At 41.6% G+C, this 23,074-nt stretch overlaps 1 protein-coding gene across 5 annotated transcripts in view; it reads right to left on the reverse strand.

Annotated features, from left to right (window-relative positions):
• Positions 1-1,430: 1,430 nt before the first annotated feature.
• agfg1a (ArfGAP with FG repeats 1a) overlaps positions 1,431-23,074 on the reverse strand; it is a 59,083-nt gene continuing 37,439 nt past the window's right edge. For 4 of the 5 annotated variants that reach the window (XM_072255079.1, XM_072255076.1, XM_072255075.1 and 1 more), the window contains 5 exons: positions 20,716-20,792; positions 17,242-17,325; positions 4,247-4,402; positions 4,063-4,148; positions 1,431-2,061 (listed from right to left, as the gene is read on the reverse strand). In XM_072255079.1, coding sequence (XP_072111180.1) covers positions 2,002-2,061; positions 4,063-4,148; positions 4,247-4,402; positions 17,242-17,325; positions 20,716-20,792 — 463 coding nt within the window. In that variant the 3' untranslated portion in view covers positions 1,431-2,001. The remainder of the gene's footprint in view (positions 2,062-4,062; positions 4,149-4,246; positions 4,403-17,241; positions 17,326-20,715; positions 20,793-23,074) is intronic. The other variant, XM_072255078.1, reaches the window with a different exon arrangement.

Raw genomic sequence — 23,074 nt, forward strand, 5'->3', positions numbered from 1 at the left:
TGTAATTTTCCGTTCCTCTGGAGCCATGTCGGATGAACTGATTTTTGAAAGATCAGTATTAGTGCCTCCACAATCTCTTCGGCCACTCTTTCTGACACCAGGGTGTATTCCATCTGGTCCAGGTGACTCCAGACCTTTCAGTTTCCCCAAGAACCTTCTCCAAGAATGGCAACTTCACACACTTCTGCCTCCCACACTCTTGAACGTCCAGCATACTGCTAGTGTCTTCCAAAGTGAAGACTGATGCAAAATACATATTCAGCTCATCCGCCATTCCCTTGTCCCTCTGTACTACCTCTTTGGTATCATTTTCCAGTGGTCCAATATCTACTCTTGCCTCTCTTTTACACGTTATGTATCTGAAGAAACTTTAGGTATCCTCTTTAATATTATTGGCTAGCTTAATTTCATATTCCATCTTTTCCTTCTTTATGACATTTTTACTTGCCTTCTGTTGGTTTTTAAAAGCTTCCCAATCCTCTAACTTCCCACTATTTTTTTGCTTTATTGTATGCCCTCTCTTGGCTTTGACTTCTTGTTAGCAACCATTGTGTTTTCCTGCCTTTAGAATACATCTTCCTGTTTGGGATGTGTATATCCTGTGCCTTCTGACTTGCTTCCAGAAATTCCAGCCACTGCTGCTCTGCTATCAACCCTGCTAGTGTTCCTTTCCAATCAATTTTGGCCAGATCCCCTCATGCCTCTGTAATTTCCTTCACTCCCCTATAACACTGATAGATCTGACTTTAACTTCTCCTCCTCAGATTTCAGAGTGAATTTACCATATTATGATCACTGGTCTCCCAAGTGTTCCTTTACCTTAAACTCTCTAATGATTGCTGGTTCATTGCACAACACCCAATCCAGGATAGCTGATCCCCTCGTGAGCTCAACCTCAAGCTGCTCCAAAAAACCATCTTATAAGAATTCTAGAAACTACTCCTCTTTGGATCCAGTACCAACCCAATTTTCCAAATCCACTTGCATATTGAAATCCCCCATGACTGTGGCAACATTCTCCCGTTTTAATTTGTAGACCATATCTTTACTCTGTTTGGAGGTCTGTATAGAACTCCCTTCAGAGTATTTTTACCCTTGCAACACTTCAGCTGTACCCACTATAATTCTACACCTTCTGATCCTATGTCACCTCTTTCAATTAATCTGGATTCATTTTTTTTTAAACCAACAGAGGCACGCCACTTGCTCTACCTTCCTGCCTGTCCTTTCGATATGATGTGTACCCTTGGATGTTAGGCTCCCAGCTATAATCTTTCAGCCATGATTCAGTGATGCTCACAACATCTTACATACCATCTGTAAGTGTGTTACAAACTCATCTACCTTGTGTTTCCAATGAAGATTATAATAATCATGTTCAAAATAAGACTCCATAAACATTGTTACTAATACAGTATTTATTTTGTCAATTGCAAACTGTAGCAAAACATGATCATCTTTATTAGGCAGAGGTGCAGTTCTCTACATACTCATTATAAATAAGAGAATTTTCCTCTCAAAGAAAATCCACTGTAAGTCACCAAATCGATAAAACTTCTAGTTTAGTTCAAAAACTAGAACTTAAAAGGCAAATGTTTTTGCAGCGATTTCATTCTTGTAGATTCAGCAATCTTATGATGCTTGTTCAGTAACATTTCACATTACCATAAGTGTTAAATTACAAATACCAATGTGCACAAATAGCTAATTTTCTAAGAAAAATATGTACAGTACTGCACAGCAATGAAAGTAGGATTTGCAATAACTTAACATAGCCCATTTTAATATACATGATATGGTTACATCTTGAACCTTCTTGCCAAGTAACAGTTAAATAAAGAACACGAGAGAAGCCCTCGTCTGCATATATTATCCATTTATACAAAATACAAGCTTCAGAGACTCTTGTGTTTAAAGCTAACATCAGTGAGCGACAAAACTGTGCAAGAGGTCTGGAGACATTACACACCAACATCACACTTCTGACAGGAACCCAATGGGCTATAAGAATGGGTTGGTTGAGGAGCTCCCTGTTGGAAACTGGGCCATTGGAGCTCCAGTCTGTAAGAAGGGAAATGGGGAAAGAAAGGGACAATGATTATAGGTTGTCTTTAAAAGCACAATACAGATTATATAAAAATTAATTGCAAGATTCAGAGTAAACAAACTGAAAACCCTTTGAGGAGCTACATCAAACTAATGGCTAAAATTGGCCTCGTCTCTTCTATATATCATAAGACGTAATAGTAGAATCAGACCATTTAGCCCATCAAATACTTTCTGCCATTCCATCGTGGCTGATTTATTATCCATCTCAACCCCAATCACCTGCCTTCTCCCCATAACCTTCAACATCCTTATTAATCAAGAACCTATCAACCTCCACTTTAACTATACTCAATGACTTCTCCTTTACAGCAGTCCGTGGCAATGAAATCCACAGATTCACCACCCTCTGGCTAAACAAATTCCTCTTCATCTGTTTTAAAGGGATGTCCTGAGGCTGTGCTCTCTGGTCCTAGACCCCCCCCACTATAAGAAACATCCTCTCCACATCTATGTAGGCCTTTCAATATTCAATAGGTTTCAATGGTATCACATCCCATTCTTCTGAACTCCAACCAGTACAGGCCCAAGGCCATCAAATGCTCCTTATACATCAATCCTTTCATTCCCGGGAAATTTCTCATGAACCTCCTCTGGAACCTCTCCAAAGCCAGCACATCCCTTCTTAGAAAAAGGGCCCAAAACTGCTCACAATCCTCCAGGTGCAGACTGACCAATGCCTTATAAAACCTCAGCATTACATCCGTGCTTTTACACTCCAGCCTTCTTCAAATGAATGCTAACACTGGATTTGCATTCATTAGCACCCACTCACCGTGCAAGCTAACCTTTGGAGAACTCTGTGCCTAGGACGGTCAAATACCTCTGATTTCTGAAAATATGGCTGGGTCTCTACCACTGTGCTTCAAAGCAGCAAGAGTCATCTTAAAGGCAGCTTTTTATACTATCTCAGCCATCATTAAAAGCATATTCACAATTTGCTTTAAAATTATATTCACCAAAAGCTCAATCTTTTCACACATTTTCTCTACACTACCACAGAGGCTGCAGAACTCTTAGCATGGGATAATTTACTGACCAAAATCTTCTAAGGACTTTGTAAAGCCATTGAAAGTCACATATTCCGACCATATCATTTTCATGAGCTGACACTTTAAATGATATCTACTAAGAGGTATGCAGATGATTCAGTGTTGTTAGCCGAGACTGAGGACGAGTTACTTAGAATAGTAGATAAGATAAATGCTGAAGGTGAACGATTTGGAATGAAAATAAATGCTGCAAAGACGAAGATGATGGTAGTATCATGGAAGAAACAAGTCCCCAAAATCAGTGTCAAAATTAATGGCGTAGGCATAGAGCAAGTCAAGAAGTTTGTGTACCTGGGACAGATGGTCACAGAGGATGGGAAATGTGATACAGAAATTAGATGAAGAATTGAGGTTGCAAAATCAACGTTCTGGAGCCCGAGTGACGTGCTGTGTGGCAAGAGGTTGGACTTTGGGCTGCGTTGTTGAATTTGGAAATGCTACATCTGGAGCAGTCTGTTGTATGGAGTCGAATCGTGGACCTTATGCAAGGAAGCGCAATGACGACTGGAGGCATTTGAAATGTGGTATTTAAGGAGAATGCAGAAAATTAGATGGGTGATGAAGGTCAGTAATATGGAAGTGTTGAAGAGAGCGAGGAGAGAAAAGGAGTTGCTGAAGAATGTGCAGAAGAGGAAGCTGGAATATGCCGGGCCCTTGTTAAGAGGTGGTGGACTGCAGAAATTGTTATTGGAAGGGATGATAGAGGGAAAGAGGAAGGCAGTGAACCACTTGGTACAATAATGTGAGGCAATGAACTGGGTTGAGTTATGCTGAGGCCAGAAAAAGAGCGCAAGATCGAAGAAGATGGAGGTGCATAGTCGCCAATCCCGGACTCGGGACGGCACCCACTGACTGACTGACTATCGAAGATAGAAAACAAAATTGATATATTTTCAAATATTACCAGAAATGGATTTGTAGACACTCCCATTTGTTGACTATATTGCATAACCATTGGTTTTTGTTGTCCAAATGAACTAAAACCTCCACCTATAGGGGTAAAGGAAGGCAAGAGACTTGGTGTGAACAGAGCTTGCAAGAGAAAAATTTAGAAGCTGTTGATTAATGAGAAGCTCTGTTAGCCTTACCAGCAGGTTGAGGTGGAAAGGCCGAATGCTGAGGAAAGGCCCCCGGTGCAGATAAAACAGGCTGTTGGAAGCCGCCACTGAAACTGGTGGGAAGGGTATATCCAGCGGGGCTAGCAAACAGAGTAGGCATGCTCATCGATGCTGTTCCAAAGCTCACTATCACACAGAGAAAGAAAGAGAAAATGAACTAAAAGTTTAAAACACTCTTTTAAAGCATTGTGGTCTTCTGGTGTATACAGGGATTGCAATCACACTGTAGTGGACAAGTCTGAATAATGATATAACCACTGCAACACAACTGGGTAGAAATTGTCCAGAAACACCAACAACTGTGCCGACTGACATTTCCCCACACAAGTTCAGCATTTCTGCATCTGTTAAGCATCTGGAGCTTTCCCCGTATCCATTAAGATGCTCGGATCCTTAAAGGAACCCACTGGGGGAAAACAAACTTGCTGAAATTCCCCAGCACTTTGCTGGAGAATTTGTCAGCTGAAGCTGTCAGACTAGGTGTGCAGAAGCATGGAACCTCTAAGTGAAAGGGGCAATAGTTTCAGTAGTTCTCCCATCTCCCCCAAGTCCATAGTCCATCCCATAGGGACTGTCATACCATCTACAACCTTCAGATTCATTTACTTGCAGCCATACTTAATATATCCAATAGCCATAACAGAATCAATAAAACAGTGCACTGACAGGCTGGACAACCAGTGTGCAAAAGACAAATAACTGAAAATAAAAGAAGATATAATAACAATAATCATAAAAATAAAAAATAAGGGATGGAGAACATGAGATGAAGAGTCCTTGAAAGTGAGTCCATAGGTTGTCAGAATAATTCGGTGATGGGGCCAGTGAAGTTAGTTAGCCCCTCTGGTTTAGGAGGCTGATGGCTGAAGAGTAATAACTGTTCAGGAACTTGGTGGCATGAGTTCTGAGGCTCCTGTACCTTTTTCCAGATGGCATTGATTGATTGATTCTTAACATTTATTACTTAATTGATTCTTAACACTTCTGTGAATGCTTCAGAGTGATCTGGACAAGTTTGTCAGCCAGAAAGATTAAGGGCATGGCTGAAATGGCTGTCAAAGTTTGCTCAGCTGTTTCACTGTAGTAGTACTTCTGGTTTCCCCCCCCACCCCCACCCCATGTGACTGCACTATATTGCACGTGGCTCTGACACTGTAGAGGACTTTGACATTTAGGTTTGCTGTGGTTCCGTCAGCAAATGACACTGGCAGACCTGGAGAAATTAAGTTCATACTTACAGTACCTTATGAGACAGACATACAGACAGTAATTCATTGCTGTCTGCAAACTATACATTAGTGAAAATATTTTAAATACTTACTACATAATAAAGCATGAACACAAACTATCAAATAAAGATTAAAATTTGACATTGATAAAGTATGTCAATATCGTTTTTAGATCAGTGCATTTCAAACTTTTTAAAAAAAGATTTGAGTCATTTATTTGTCCTGAAGTCTAATCTAATAGTGCAATGTAAGTGGCTTAGACTACCTATTTTAAGAACGGAAAATTCAAATCGCACCTTTCACATTTCACTCAATGTGAAAGTCAAGGTGAAAAAAATATAATGGACTAAAATGGCTACATCAATTAACAAAAATCAAATAAAAGCTGAATAAAATCATGTGTTACTTATACATTTTTTTTATTTTAAGGGCATAAACCTTTTTTAAGGAAATAGGTCTCCTACCTGGTCTGCTCTGTATGCATTTCAAGCCCCACATTTGAGCCAATAGTTCTCAATTATACTTTCAAAGTTTAAAAGTTCAAACTAAATTCATTGTCAAAGTACATACATGTCACCATATACATGCCTGAGATTTGTTTTCTTGCAGGCAATACACAGTAAATCCAAGAAATATAATAGAATCAATGAAAGACCACACCCAACAGAACAGTCAAATGAACAGTGAACAAAAGACAACAAACTGCAAATATAAAAAAGGAAATAAAAGTAAAAACATCCAAAATAAATAAATATCGAGAACATGAGTTGAGTCTTTGAAAGCGAGTCCTTAGATTGTGGGAACAGTTCAATGATGGGACAAGTGAAGTTATCCACACCAGTTCAACAGCCTGCTGGTTAAGGCTGTTCATGAACCTGGTGGTGTGAGTCCTGAGGCTCCTGTATCTTACTCCTGATGGCAGCAGTGAGAAGAGAGCATATCTAGGGTGGTGGTGGTGAGAGAAGGGGGTCCTTGATGATGGTTGCTGTTTTCCTGCAACAGCGCTCCATGTAGATGTGCTCAATGGTGGGGAGGGTTTTACCCAGGATGAACAGGGCTGTATCCACTACACCCTATCCTCGTTATATGCGTCTTCAGACTATGTGGATTCACAGTTATGTGAGGAATCTATTTCTACCAACGTCTCGTTATATGCGTCCAAAATTCACAGTTATGCGAGGAGCACTGCCTTCCCGCCAATACAAGTCACATGCGCACGCCTCACAGTCTCACTGTTGGGACAAGAAGTGCTGCTTTCCCGCCAATACAAGTCAGGTGCGCGCGCCTCACAATCTCTCTCCCGCCACTCTCGCATTGGTTTTGGCAAGGTGTGGATGCGCGATCTTAAACTTCTGTTGGTTTTACCTACGGTGCAGTGATTTTGTACTCTAATTATTTAATTACGCCCCCTAAGCGTCCGATGTCATGTCTTGGGCTGCCAGCCAAGCAGCAGAGAACCGCTTTAACAGTTGAAAAAAAGTTGGAAATTATAAACAGCGCGGCATCAGCTCTGGGACGCTACTGTCGGGAACAGAATCTTGCCGTTAAAAGTTCTTTTGTTGCTTGACAATGCGACAGCCTATCCTAAGCATTTGGATAGCATTCATCCTAACATAACAGTGCGTTTCCTGCTGCTTAACACAACATCGCTGATTCAACCACTCGACCGGTGTGATCCACATTCGAGGCATACGTATTTTTTTACTGCGAACTATCTCTCAGATGCTGAAAGCAACAGATGATTTTGAAAATCCTGTGAGTTTACCAACCGTGAGGGAATGGTGGAAGTCGGAACACTTGGCACAAATGGCGATGGACATGGACCCATGTTTAGAACAGAGTCCGCATTTCAGTCGTTCCCTGCCGTCAACCCTTCTTCCCTACAAGCAAATTTATGCTGAAAAAACAAAATGCTGCCAAGCAAACAATCCTCACCACTTTATGCAAATCGCTGTAATCTTTCTGCTGCCGGCAGTTCTAAGAGTTCTGTGAGTCTTCCTTCACCCCTTGCTGTGCTTGATATTATCCTGACGACCACAACTATCCGTCTTATCCGTGTAAAGCTGCCCGACACCACAACAACCACTCATCTCCCAGAGCGAACACACCTGCCACTGTTGGTGAGTACTGTACACCAGAGGATGTTAACTTTCTATGAATTATTACATTGAATATTACCTTAAGTTGATTAAATATAATACAAATGTTGTCTTGTAGTACTGCTTTTGTGTCGTATTGGTATGAAAATGTGAATAAATTACAGATAAAACATATTTAGGAAGCCCTCCGGAACACATCCCTATTTTCTCCATTTAAATAATTGTTCACATTATGCGATTTCACATTATGTGTCAACTTCGAGGAACGTATCCCTTGCATATAATGAGGATAGGGTGTACTTTTTTGTAGGATATTCCTTTCAAAGGCATTGGCATTCCCATACCAGGCTGTGATGCGACCAGTCAATATGCTCTCCACCACATATCTATAGAAGTTCGTCAAAGTTCTAGATGCCATGCCAAATCTTCACAAACACCTAAGGAAGTAGAGGCACTGCTGTACTTTCTTCATAATTACACTTATGTGCTGGGACCAGAACAGAACTGATTTTGTGGGGCACACTCATCTACAACTGTTTTCCCTCTATATTGCATCACCATAAACTACTTAAAGGCAAATTTAAAGACATATACATATTCTTCAGGTATCTAAAATTAGTTTAAAGTTAATTGGCATTAAACAACAATCACGGAGATTGCTTACCACCATTTTCAAGGTGCGGGATTGAGTAAATCACATCTCCCCGTGTCATCACTACTCAAACCAAGGATGAATATAACATGTCCTGATGAAGAGTGCCAGCCCGAAACATCAACTGTTTACTCTTCTTCTTAGATGCTGCCTGGCCTGTTGAGTTCCTGAAGCATTTTGTGTTTCCCACGAAGTAACATCTACTTTGGTTGTTGATTCGTCATTAGATAATGTTTTTGAGCCCTAAGATCATAGAAACAGGCCATACAGAAGCAGGTCCTTTGACCCAGTGTTTGTGCTGACCAATCACCAAAGCCTCTAATCCTATATCAATCCCAGTGTTTCTTCTCGCCATGTTCTCATCAGCTCCAGTCAGACTGCACTAACCACCTAAACACCAGAGGCAATTTACTGTGGAAATAACCCTACCAACGGGAGGATGTGGAAGAAAATGGAATAAAGATGAGCTTTATTTGTCACATATACATCGAAACAGTGAAATGCGTCATTTGTGTCAAGTCAAATGAGCAGAACTATGTTGAGGGGGAACCAGCAAGTGTTGTCATGCTTCCAGGCCAACAAAGAATGCCCTCAACTAACTCTAAGCTGTATGTCTTTGGAATGTGGGAGGGAACTGGAGCGCACAGAGGAAACATGATCACAGGGAGAACGTACAAACTCCTTAGAGACAGCAGTGGGAATTGAACCCAGATTGGTAACCCAGCCGGTTACTAGTGGTGTTCCGCAAGGGTCAGTGTCGGGGCCGCTTCTTTTTACAATGTATATCGATGATTTAGATTATGAATTAAATGGTCTTGTGACTAAGTTTGCGGATGACACCAAGATAGGTGGAGGGGCAGGAAGTGTTGAAGAAACGGAAAGGTTGCAGAGAGACTTGGTCAGTTTAGGAGAGTGGGCAAAGAAATGGCAGATGATATACAATGTTGGGAAATATACAGTTGTACATTTTGGAAGAAGAAATAATCAGTCGGATTATTATTTAGATGGGGAGAAAATTCAGAAATCGGAAGTGCAAAGGGACTGGGGGGTCCTCGTGCAGGATACCCTAAAGGTTAACCACCAGGTTGGATCGGCACTAAGGAAAGCAGATGGTATGTTGGCATTCATTTCAAGAGGAATAGTGTATAAGAGTAAGGAGGTGTTGATGAGGCTCTATGGGGCACTGGTGAGACCTCATTTGGAATACTGTGTGCAGTTTTGGGCCCCCTATCTTAGAAGGGATGTACTGATGTTGGAGAGAGTTCAGAGAAGATTTATGAGGATGATTCTTGGAATGCGGGGCTAACATATGAGGAGCGTTTGTCGGCTCTTGGACTGTATTCATTAGAGTACAGAAGAATGAGAGGGGATCCCATAGAAACATTTCGAATGTTGAAAGGGTTGCACAAAGTAGACGTGGAAAGGCTGTTTCCCTTGGTGGGTGAGTCCAGGACAAGAGGCCACAGTCTTAGAATTAGAGGGTACCCATTTAAAACAGAGATGAGGAAAAATTTTTTTAGCCAGAGGGTCGTGGATCTATGGAATTCATTGCCACATACAGCGGTGGAGGCCCGATCATTGAGGGTGTTTAAGGAGGAGATTGATAGGTATCTAATTAGTCAGGGTATCAAGGGATATGGGGAAAAAGCCGGAAACTGGAACTAGATGGGAGAACAGTTTAGCTCATGGTGGAGTGGTGGAGCAGACTCAATGGACCGAATGGTCTACTTCTGCTCCTTTGTCTTGTGATCTTGTAATCGCTGTAAAGATTTTGTGCTAACCCCTACACTACTGTGCCATCTGACACCACATGCTCACAGGCAGAGTGTGTGAGCTCAGACAGCTCTCAGGGCTAGCTGTGCTACTGTGCCGTCTACAGGAAATCAGTATTAGTCAAATATAAAACAAAATAGTGGTTCAAAACAAGATGAGCTAGTGAAAAATTGAAAGCTAGTTAGTAAGGAGTGAGTTTAACAACTGTCGTGCTTCAGGAACCAGAGGGTTCACTCTTTCCAATAAAGCACATACAACATGTAGCACAGGCTTTTTGTTTTATAACAAATTGTGATGATCAGTGATAACAATGGCAATGATATCTTAACTAAGTTTCTTATCTATTGTCAGTGGCACTGGGGTATACACAAATTTAAAGGGGGAGAAAGTTTATATAATTTTGTGATATCACAGATATTCTTCATATACAAAAGATTTAAGAGAATTAAAAACTAGTGGTCAGGTGTAGCACTTTGGCTACTTGCAGGGATAAGTTCCAGGAGAAAGATTAGTGGGGAGGGACGAATGGACAAGGGGAGCACGGAGGAAGCGAACCCTGTGGAAAATGGAGAGGGTGGATGGGAGGGAAGGATATGTCTAGCGGTAGGATCCCTTTGGAGATGGCACAAGTTTCGAAGGATGATTAAAGATAGTGGCTTGGCTATACATGAAGTTGTGAAGGGATGCAGCATAATCACAAGCAATAGTTCTATGGCAGTGCATGATAATTAAACATTTGACTGCCATGAGTCCATGAAAGTGACCTTGAACCAAACGTTACTAAAAACCTTTAACTACAATGCTCAGTAACAGGGAAGATGGCAATGTTAATGCATTCACTGTCTACAACAAAAATCTGAACTTTGTTGTGCGCTCCACAATGGCTAGCAGGCCTGGTCTGGACTAAAGGAGTGAAAACCCAGCCAAAATTCACCTTGGTCATCAACACCCAATGGCTCTGGGTGAAAAGCTGTAAAAACCGTTGGATCAGGTTTCACTTCAACAGCCTAAATAGGCAACAAGCAATCAAGTTCAACATTTAATACGAATGTCGCAGAGATATGATGAACTCTGGTTCAGTGTTTTCAGTATAGCAACAGAGGAACTTCTTTTACAGCCCATTGCTTCTAAATGCATCAATAAATTTTGTGTTAATAGTATTCATAGAACAGTACAGCACATTACAGGCCCTTCGGCCCACAATGTTGTGCCGACCCTCAAGCCCTGCCTCCGATATAACCCCCCCCCACTTTAAATTCCTCCATATACCTGTCTAGTAGTCTCTTAAACTTCACAAGTATATCTGCCTCCACCACTGACTCAGGCAGTGCATTCCACACACCAGCCACTCTGAGTAAAAAACCTTCCTCTGATATCCCCCTTGAACTTCCCACCCCTTACCTTAAAGCCATGTCCTCTTGTATTGAGCAGTCGTGCCCTGGGGAAGAGGTGCTGGCTATCCACTCTATCTATTCCTCTTATTATCTTGTACACCTCTATCATGTCTCCTCTCATCCTCTTTCTCTCCAAAGAGTAAAGCCCTAGCTCCCTTAATCTCTGATCATAATGCATATTTTCTAAACCAGGCAGCATCCTGGTAAATCTCCTCTGTACCCTTTCCAATGCTTCCACACCCTTCCTATAGTGAGGTGGCCAGAACTGGACACAGTACTCCAAGTGTGGCCTAACCAGAGTTTTATAGAGCTGCATCATTACATCACGACTCTTAAACTCTATCCCTCGACTTATGAAAGCTAACTGTGAGGCAACTTTCAGGGATCTGTGGACATGTACCCCGAAATCCCTCTGCTCCTCCACACTACCAAGTATCCTGCTATTTACTTTGTACTCTGCCTTGGAGTTTGTCCTTCCAAAGTGTACCACCTCACATTTCTCCGGGTTGAACTCCATCTGCCACTTCTCAGCCCACTTCTGCATCCTATCAATGTCCCTCTGCAATCTTTGACAATCCTCTACACTATCTACAACACCACCAACCTTTGTGTCGTCTGCAAACTTGCCAACCCACCCTTCTACCCCAACATCCAGGTCGTTAATAAAAATCACGAAAAGTAGAGGTCCCAGAACAGATCCTTGTGGGACACCACTAGTCACAATCCTCCAATCTGAATGTACTCCCTCCACCACCACCCTCTGCCTTCTGCAGGCAAGCCAATTCTGACTCCACCTGGCCAAACTTCCCTGGATCCCATGCCTTCTGACTTTCTGAATAAGCCTATCATGTGGAACCTTGTCAAATGCCTTACTAAAATCCATATAGATCACATCCACTGCACTACCCTCATCTATATGCCTGGTCACCTCCTCAAAGAACTCTATCAGGCTTGTTAGACACGAACTGCCCTTCACAAAACCATGCTGACTGTCCCTGATCAGACCATGATTCTCTAAATGCCTATAGATCCTATCTCTAAGAATCTTTTCCAACAGCTTTCCCACCACAGACATAAGGCTCACTGGTCTATAATTACCCGGACTATCCCTACTCCCTTTTTTGAACAAGGGAACAACATTCGCCTCCCTCCAATCCTCCGGTACCATGCCCGTGGACAACGAGGACATAAAGATCCTAGCCAGAGGCTCAGCAATCTCTTCCCTCGCCTCATGGAGCAGCCTGGGGAATATTCCGTCAGGCCCCGGGGACTTATCCGTCCTAATGTATTTTAACAACACCAACATCTCCTCTCCCTTAATATCAACATGCTCCAGAACATCAACCTCACTCGTATTGTACTCACCATCATCAAGTTCCCTCTCATTGGTGAATACCGAAGAGAAGTATTCATTGAGGACCTCGCTCACTTCCATAGCCTCCAGGCACATCTTCCCACCTTCATCTCTAATTGGTCCTACCTACACTCCTGTCATCCTTTTGTTCTTCACATAATTGAAGAATGTCTTGGGGTTTTCCTTTACCCTAATAGCCAAGACCTTCTCATGCCCCCTTCTTGCTCTTCTCAGCCCCTTCATAAGCTCCTTTCTTGCTTCCCTATATTCCTCAATAGACCCATCTGAACCTTGCTTCCTAAACCTTATGTAGGCTGCCTTCTTCCACCTGAATAGATTTTCCACCTCACTTGTCACCCATGGTTCCTTCACCCTACCATTCTTTATCTTCCTCACCGGGACAAATTTATCCCTAACATCCTGCAAGAGATCTCTAAACATCGACCACATGTCCATAGTACATTTCCCTGCAAACACATCATCCCAATTCACATCCGCAAGTTCTAGCCTTATAGCCTCATAATTTGCCCTTCCCCAATTAAAAATTTTCCTGTCCTCTCTGATTCTAACCTTTTCCATGATAATGCTAAAAGCCAGGAAGCAGTGGTCACTGTCCCCCAGATGCTCACCCACTGAGAGATCTGTGACCTGACCCGGTTCATTACCCAGTACTAGATCTAGTATGGCATTCCCCCGGTCGGCCTGTCCACATACTGTGACAGGAATCCATCCTGTACACACTTAACGGTTATATACACACAGTAACTGATATTTTTTCTATATCATGTATTACATTGTTCTGCTGACACTAAGTTAACAAATTTCATGACATATGCCAGTGATATTAAACCTGATTCTGAATCATCTGAAAATGCAAGTTTTAATTACCACTGAGAAAAGATTCAATTATGAACTCATGTGGATTGTTTCTAAATGCAAGACGACAACTCACCTGGGATCTATATTTATTTTTAAATGCAGGCTGATAACTGGTATGTAACTTCATATCAAACGGTTTAACCTTTCATGTACTTTATATGCTAATGTCTCAGAGAACCCCAGCGCAGTGCAATGGTTGAAGTATAATGGGCAAAGATGAAATTTTGAGTAAAGCAGCTGGTATAGAGACAAAGACGCCAAAGGAAGTGAAGCAGCTTTTTTTTTTGGGAGGGCGGGTTGGGGTGGGAGGGGGAGGGCGAGCGAAGGGATATGGGTTTCCAAGTTAGTTTAAAAAAAGCCAGAAAATGAACTTTCATAATTCTTCTCACAACCAGAGCTCTTCTTATAGGTCCAGTGTTTAATCTTCCGAAGTTGATGGACATGGCCCCAACTTTTATCCAACAGAAAAATTTTAGAACAGTAACTAACAAACATGCAATTCCACGCATGTGAAACAGTGCAAGTGGACAGCTAAGTACTAAATACAAAACAACAATCTTGCAGTGTGCAGTATGGTTCAAGAACTTCGACTGCCCCTTTGAAGACAGCATGCTTTTTCACCACTTTGTCACTATTCTGCATATTTTTGTTCTTTAATTGATTTGGACCTAATGACTTCAGCACCGGGATAATGAAATTCTGTATTACAGAAAAATATACAATCCATTTGACCATCCCAGTTAGCTACTACCAGGTGTTCCACTCAAAGTATCTATCTGACTCTTAATTACCATATTGTTCAACATATCGCTAACCTCCACAATGGATTTCTTGCCTTTGCTGCTTTTAACCTCTCTATCTTGTCAACATTTGGAAATTTACCACTCAATTTACATCCTCTCTTTCCAATTTCGCCACCACTTCATAAACTTCAGTCTTTGAGAAACGTAACCATGCTCGCAAACTATGAGAAATGCAGACACTTGGAAATACGACCTCCCCATAGGTTCCTTGTCAGGCATCATCACCACACATTATCCTATCCTGACTCGGAAACAAATCACCATTCTTTCATTATGGCACTGAACAGCTGCAGGAGCATCTTCACCAGAACAATGAAGCAACTCAATGTTAGGTAATAATGGTTGCACTGAGCTTTACACCGTGCCAATATTTTAAAGCATGGAACTTGGAAACAAAAAAAAATTCTAAAAACAAAGTTTACTCAATCCACTAGATATGTTTCAGGAAATCAATTTTCAAACACTCTTCAAATCGAATTCTTTCTTTCCCCTTTAAACTATCAGCCTTCATTCTCATTCTGGGTACTTCACCATACATTACTGGTATTCAGAGCTTACAAGCCAATTTTAGCCGTTTCAGTTGAATACACATTTCAACTTACAAAAATTAGGTCAAGGCCAGACCTGAAATAAAATACAGATTAATCTGCAGTATTTGGTTCCTCACAACTCTGTAGTGATCTGGTACTAGTATAGACTGATGCTTCACTGAAAGAAATACCTGCCTAGACAAGAGTTTCAACCTAAGTGATAGGTAGAATTATCACTACTGCTTATGTCAGATCCAAAACAAAGATTAAGGCCATTGTATCCACTTATGAAGTGACAAAACAGTGGGACCTTTAGTTTACATAAACTAATTTGAGTTCTCCATCTAAACTTTATGAATAAGTAACGTGCTTGCGTGTGGCCAAGTGGTTAAGGCGTTCGTCTAGTGATCTGAAGGTCGCTAGTTCGAGCCTCAGCTGTGGCAGCGTGTTTGTGTCCTTGAGCAAGGCACTTAACCACACTTTGCTCTAAAGTCTGTGCGAGGAGTGGCGCCCCACACAGACTTCCAATCTGCACCACAGAGATCCACACATTTTAATTCCACGTCCCATTACCAGTCTGATATGTCTATCCGCGACCTCCTCTACTGTCAAGATGAAGCCACACCCAGGTTGGAGGAACAACACCTTATATTCTGTCTAGGTAGCCTCCAACCTGATGAACATTGGCTTCTCTAACTGTTAATGCCCACCTCCCCTTCGTACCCCATCCCTTATTTATTTATTTATTACTTTCCTTTTCCCTTTTTTCTCCCTCTGTCCCTCTCACCATAACTCCTTGCCCATCCTCTGGGCTCCCCCCCTTTCTTTCTCTCTAGGCCTCCCATCCCATGATCCTCTCCCTTCTCCAGCCTCGTATCCCTTTTGCCAATCAACTTTCCAGCTCTTAGCTCCATCCCTCCCTCTCCTGTCTTCTCCTATCATTTCGGATCTCCCCCTCCCCCTCCCACTTTCAAATCTCTTACTAGCTCTTCCTTCAGTTAGCCCTGACGAAGGGTCTCGGCCTGAAACGTCGACTGTACCTCTTCCTAGAGATGCTGCCTGGCCTGCTGTGTTCACCAGCATTTTTTAATGTGTGTTGCTTGAATTTCCAGCATCTGCAGATTTCCTCATATCAGCATGAACATTTAGTTTCTTCTCATCAAGAATTTGATTTACAATTTGAATTGTAAACTGGATTTCGGCATGTCTTCGAAGAACATAAGGAATAGGAGGAGTAGGCCATCTGGCCCACCAAGCCTGCTCCACCATTCAGTAAGATCATGGCTGATCTGACCATGGACTCACCTCCACCTACCTTCCTTTTCCCCATAACTCTCAATTCCCTTACTGTGCAAAAATCTATCCAACCTTGTCTTAAATATATTTACTGAGGTAGCCTACCACTGCTTCATTGAGCAGAGAATTACACAGATTCACCACCCTCTGGGAAAAGCAGTTCCTCCTCATCTCCATCCTAAATTTACTCCCCTGACTTTGACATACTTCTATAGATACACAGTGGAGAGTATAACAACTGGTAGTATCATGGTCTGGGATGGAAATACCAAGAATGGAAAAGCCTACAAAAAGTGGCGGATACAGCCCAGTCCATCACAGGAAAAGGCCACCCCCCCCCACCACTGAACACACCCACAAGAGCACTGTCACAAGAAAGCAGCATCCATCATCAACCCCTACCATCCAGGCCTTGCTCTCATCTTGCTGCTGTCATCAGGAAGGTGATACAGGAGCCTTAGGTCCCACACCACCAGGTTCAGGGACACTTACTAACTTTCAACCATCAGGCTCCCGAACCAGTGTGAAGAACCTCCCTCACCTCTACACTGAACTGATTTGACATCCTACAGACTCACTTTCAAGGACTTTACAACTCATGTTTCAGTATTATTTGCTGAGTTACAGTATTTAATATTATTATTATTTTTGAATTTGCAGTTGTCTTTTCCACATAGGCTGTTTGTCATTCTTTGAGTACAGCTTTTCATTATTTCTATTGCATTTCTTTGATCGATTATAAATGCCTGCAAGAAAAATGAATCTCAGGTTTGTACATAGTGACATATATGTACTTTGACAATAAATTTACTCTAAACTTTGAGTTGCCGACAACCTGCTTCCATTGACCTGCACTGAACCCGGATGAGCAGAGACTTCAGAGGTTACTGGTACATTCACATCACACCATGAACAATAATGGTTTCTGTCAAGACTTCAAAGCTCATTGTCCATACCTGCAGTTCTCCCATTAGTCTGGAATGGGTTTGTGGCAGCAGTTGGTGGCAGAACAGGAGCACTTACAAACGGATTGGTTGCTGCTGGAAAAGCAAAGGAAAGACTCACTAAAGTTAATTATTTAAAATGTCAGATCACAAATAAAGAACAACTGCTCATTTTGCCATTAAGCCAGTGACAAGCAACTTGCATGTAATTGTGGTGCTGTATTATAATAGAGCTCTTCACACTTCAATCTTATCTTAAAAACCCTATCAATGGGGTGATGAAATTTAACTGGGTCAATTTTTTTTTGTTAGTGGGTAGAGTAAATTCCTGCTTACCCATGATTTGTAAACAACTGTACAATTTTTTCAGAAACAATAATTTAAAATAGGCAAACTTGCCAACAAGTTTTACCTATACCGTTTCTATTTATGGTGAAATGCATATCAAGCATTTAAGGGCAGTGGACAGTTGACATTTTGGGCTGAGACCCTTTAACCGGAGCAGTTGACTGCCTACAGATACTGCCTGATCTGCTGAAACTCTCCTGTATTGTTGCTCTGGATTCTGTAATCTCTCGTATCTCCATTTAAGGGTCAGTGTGGAGGTCTGCAACATGAAATGACTCCACTTAAATAGTTCTCCATCAATCAATACTTCAATGTCAGCTTGGATTACAAAACTGAAGTACTCAAGTGGTAAAATAGTACAGCTGTGGCTGACAAGGGAAGATAAAGCTATTGTAAAAGCAAAAGAAAGGGCATACAACAAAGCACAAATTAGTGGGAAGATAGAGGATTGGGAAGTCTTTAAAAACCTACAGAGAACAACTAAAAAAATTATTAGAAGGGAAAAGATGAAATATAAAAGCAAGCTAGCAAATAATATCAAAGTGGATAGTAAAAGGGGGAAAAGAGTCTAGGACCAGAGGACAGCCTCAGAATAGAGGGGCATCCTTTTAGAAGACGAGGAGGAATTTCTTTCGGCAGAGAGTGGTGAATCTGTGGAATTCTTTGCCACAGGCAGCTGCGGAGGCCAAATCTTTATGCATATTTAAGGCTTGATTGTTCAGGGCATGAAGGGATACAGGGAAAAGGCAGAAGATTGGGGCAAAGAGGAAAATTAGATCAGCCACGATGAAATGGCAGAGTAGACTTGATGGGTCAAATGGCTAATGCTGCACTTGTATCTTATGGATGCCCCTCTATTTTGAGGCTGAGTCGGGCAAGGACTTGGCAAGTAAAATGTAACATGGGGAAATATTTAACCATTTTAACAGTTAAAAATGTGTTTAATTGATAAGAGATGGAGAGCTTTGAGGTGCGAAGTGTTTTGGGTGTCATGTTGCAAGTACAAATAGTTAAGAAAGCGAATAAAATGTTATAATTTCTGACAAGGACAATGGAATATTAAATTTCAGGGAGGCTATAGTTCAGTTTTTAGGATATAGGTGCAACTATAGTTAGAGTACTAGTACAACATTGGTCTCCTTATTTATGCAAAGATGTAGGTCAATAGGAAGCAGTTCAGAGATTTACTTGACTGACACTTTGGTATAAAAAAGGGTGGTCAAGCTAGTCTGAAATTAGCTGGAATTTAGAAGGGTGAGAGGAAACTCAAGTTTGTGAAGGGTTTTTAAACAGGGTAGATGTGGACAGGATGTTCTCTCGTGGATTCTGGAGCGGGAGGCTACAGTTTGAAAATAAGGGGACCATCCATTTAACAAGATGAACTTCATTTTCCTCTCACAGGATTGCAAATCTGTTGAAATTTGTTCGGAAAGAGTGCGTAGGAGAGCTCTGGGAGTTGGTAGGATGTTGTGGTTTATGACCATATCAAGTTTAGCCATGATCTTAACGAATGGGGAAATTGGTTTAAGAGGTCAAGTGGCCTACTCCCGCCCTTAATTCACATGTTAATATGACTGCAAATACCGATGAACTGAGAAATATATTACTACCATAAGTCAGTCTGCTGAGGTAATTGCTGTGACACAAGAGCCAGCATCTGGAGAAATAAGCAAGCTGCTAGAGGAATTCAGAGGATCAAACAGCAACTCTAGAGACAAAGGAACTGTCAACATTTCAGGTCAAGATCCTGTACCAGCACTGGGAGTATAAGGAGAGAGAACCAGTATAAAGAGGTGAGAGAGAGGGGCGAGGACAGAGTTGCAGGTGATGGGTGGATTCAGGTGAGGAGGAGTTGATGGGCAGGTGCTGGAGGAAGAGAGATAGCAACAGCAGCTGAAAGGTAACCCATGGAGACAACAAAAGGCTGCAAGTTATGGAATTCAACGTGAGTGAATCAGATATGGGAACGAAGAGGCAGGTGGTAAAGATAGGGCACCGAAAGAGTTGAGAGCATGGGTGCAAGGTAGGTGGAACAAGGATTGGAGGGGGGGGGGGAAGGAGAAACAAACTGGGCAACAGGAGGCTGGGGAAGTTTTGAGAAGACTGGAGTGTGTGGGTGAATCAAAAGGAAAGGACTGTGGGGGGAGAGAACAGGTTACCTGAAACTGACAGATTTTTTTTTCATTAGTCGCAGCTTAAGCTGTTTTACAGAAAATAACAGATATGAAAGTATAATAACTTTGTCTTCCAGTGAAGATCTTATTTAATATATTTTGTACAATTACTTGATATGAAATCACTTGCTGATCAGTAAAGGTTGCGGTAAGAATACATCAAAACAGTTGGGAGAACAAATGGTGAAAGATCCGGTGCTTTTTATTTTCTCTCATTGAAAGTAGGCCAGCTAACAATACAGATGGCATTTTATCACCATACGCAAATCTGAAATTTAGAGTATTTGTTTAATTGCAAAAAGACTTGCAATATTTCCATTTTTTCCCCTCTTAAGGAAGTCATTCAGCCATCAAGTCAATGCCAACCCACATGGGCAGCACGACAGTGTAGTGGTTAGCACAACACTTTGCAGTACCAGTGACCTGGGTTCAGTTCCCACCGTTGCCTGCAGGGAGTTTGTACGTTCTCCCCATGACCGTGTGGGTTTCCTCTGGGTGCTCCGGTTTCCTCCCACAGTCCAAAGATGTGTCGGTTGGTAGGAAATTTGTCATTGTAAATTGTCCCATGATTAGGCTAGGATTAAATTGGGGGATTGCTGAGCAGAGCAGCTTGAGGGGCCGGAAGAGGCTGTCTCTAACTAAATACAAAAATAAAAACAATCCCATTCCTCACTATTTTCCTTTACACCCATTTCCCCCCACAATCTTATCAACTTTACCACACACATGCACTAAGAGAAATTTAAAGTGGCCAATTAGCAGACCAACCTCAAATCTTTGGGATGCCAGAAGAAACCAAAATACCTGGAGGAAACCCATGTGGTCACAGGAACCTCCCCCTTTGATAGCAGTGAAAATTAGGATTGATCACTGGTACTGTAAGATACCAGCTCTACTAGATGCGACACCAAGCTATCTATTATGTTAAATGTTTTCATTTGTTAAAGGGAAAGAAATTATTCACCTCCAAATGTTGCCGGTGCCGTACTGACTCCAGGGTGAGCTTGCGCTGTTGTAACACTCTGAACTGTCCCAAACACACTGCAGGAGAGAACGATCTTTACAACAGTCTCCAAATGTAATATAGAAGAGCAAGGCATTAGAATCAAAAGTTCACAGACTTCATCAAGACTGCCATTTTTCCATTCTCCATTAATAAATGACAACACTAACAACAGTTGGAGCAAGAATCGTTTGACTGGGCATTTAGGGAGGACAGAAAACATAGAAACCATTTATAATGCAATGTCTTGACTGGACACTCAGAGCTGATCATATTCAGCACTTCATCACAAAAAGGTTGTAATCAACTTCCATTATGAAGGTGGATTACTCACCTTTTGGTGCAATAACCCATTCACTAAAAGAAGCTTAGACTCCATATACCATGAGTGAAGTGAGATATGTAAACTGGGAAAAATCAGATATACCTGTTCCTTTAAGAGGTTTCAGGTCAGGTCTGTGTGATCTTCACTTACTGTGTCTATAAAGATTGCCCCTTTGCTGAGTCATCTCCAGTTCTTTTCAACCAGAGGCGGTATATTCAGGTTTGTGAAGAGATGCGTAGATTCACTCTCTTATGATCTTTAGGAAGGAGAGAAAACCCTTGCCTGTAACACTAGAATAGATAGAACTATTAAACATGTAATAACTTTAGGGTGTTTCATAGACAGCAAACGGAAATGGTTTAAATAATTGAAAATCTGAATATATCAGGGCATTAACAAGCTCCGCTGATTATGAATGGAATCCTTGAAAACTAGTGATAGGTATTTTAAAAGATGCATTAGGTTTATAGGTCACTGAGAAAAATCCAAAGTAGAGGAACAATCCTAATCTGAACTCATAATATTTAGGGGCAAGCAAGGTGCTGTGTGTTATTTGGAAAGCACTGGTACATTCAAACAAAGACAGATGAGGAGAGATGGGAGAAGGCTCACGGGAAGCAAAAAATGCAGCACAGACTGGCTTGGTCAAATAGTCTGTTTTTGCCTCTCACTGTAGCATTTCACAAGGGCCAACTGCTTAAAACTACAGGGACATGTTCAGTCCAGGTCCATTGGACAGCAGCATTATCGTAGCAGCTAAGAGAAGGCATGTTGGAAAAAAAAACACATAATAAGTTGCAAAAAGCTCATATTTAGAAAATAGTGTTTCTTGGTGATAAAATAAAATACAATTTTAATATATACTAAGTGGGGAATCCTCCAAGAGGACTACAATCTTGTCATGGTTTGGAGGCTTACATGCTTCAATAACTTGACCACTATCCTGGCTGGAGTCAGGGCTTTATGCTTTGGCTCTTGGTTCTGTCACCCATGCCAAACAGAGGCCAGACAAAGAATGGTCCACTGGTACTCTAGGTTGGGTGGGATGGTCAGCTCAAAGCCAACAACCCTGATGACTGGTGAAACAAAATTGTTATGGAAACAGCAATGAAGAATTCTTTTATATCCGTATTCCTGAGTCTCCACCTGGGACTTGCACGAATGACAGTAGTGAAAACCAAGAGCAAGCTACAGACACGATGAAGGAAGCCCTGAGCACCACCAGATATGGAAGACCTTCATTACCCTCCTAAACACCAGTGGCATAATGGGCAGTAAGTGGGAAATACCACACAAACAATTAGGATTCTTGTCATTTTTGGTGATGCGAAAACAGTTTTTCTCATCTTAAATTCTATCTAAACAGATATTGAAAGCCTGTAATTATGTCAATATCTAGACCAGGACACCATTAATATTTGGCAGAGCTATCAAAAGAAACTTCGACAGATTTGTTAAATGCCCAAGTTGGGGCAGAACTCAAGGGCACAATGTCAGAAGGTAGCTGTTTTCTTGGTCACATTACATTAAACTTTTTCACCTTTACTGCAGCTCTTCAATTCAAGGAGCTTTCACTCACATTTATTTTTATTCAGCAGCACATTCTTTATTTAGGAAAGAGTTTAACTGCATGATTCAAGGTGTTTGACAGATTGCTGGTCAAAGTGAATTTTGATCAAACCACTGACTTGATTAGGTAATTTCCCCCCTCGGGGCTGGATACAACACACACACATACAGGCCAGGACTGTGGACTGTTCTAAGCATTTATACTGCAAGTTCAGTCCCAATGTGGCTGCAACTTCCAAGCACAGCATCAGATGCTGGCACTCTCCTGTCTAAGTTTAATCTTCAAAACATCATATTCAGCTTGAAGTAGTTTAGAACTATAATTAACAGACCAGTAATTTTAACTAGTAGGTAGTTTCTTAAGGAGTGGGAACAAGCCTTCTTTAAAAAGACCTGTTATTGAAAACAAGTTGTTAGTTATGTGTC

Source organism: Mobula birostris, chromosome 4 (assembly GCF_030028105.1).
Source record: "Mobula birostris isolate sMobBir1 chromosome 4, sMobBir1.hap1, whole genome shotgun sequence".
Taxonomy (NCBI): Eukaryota; Metazoa; Chordata; class Chondrichthyes; order Myliobatiformes; family Myliobatidae; genus Mobula; species Mobula birostris.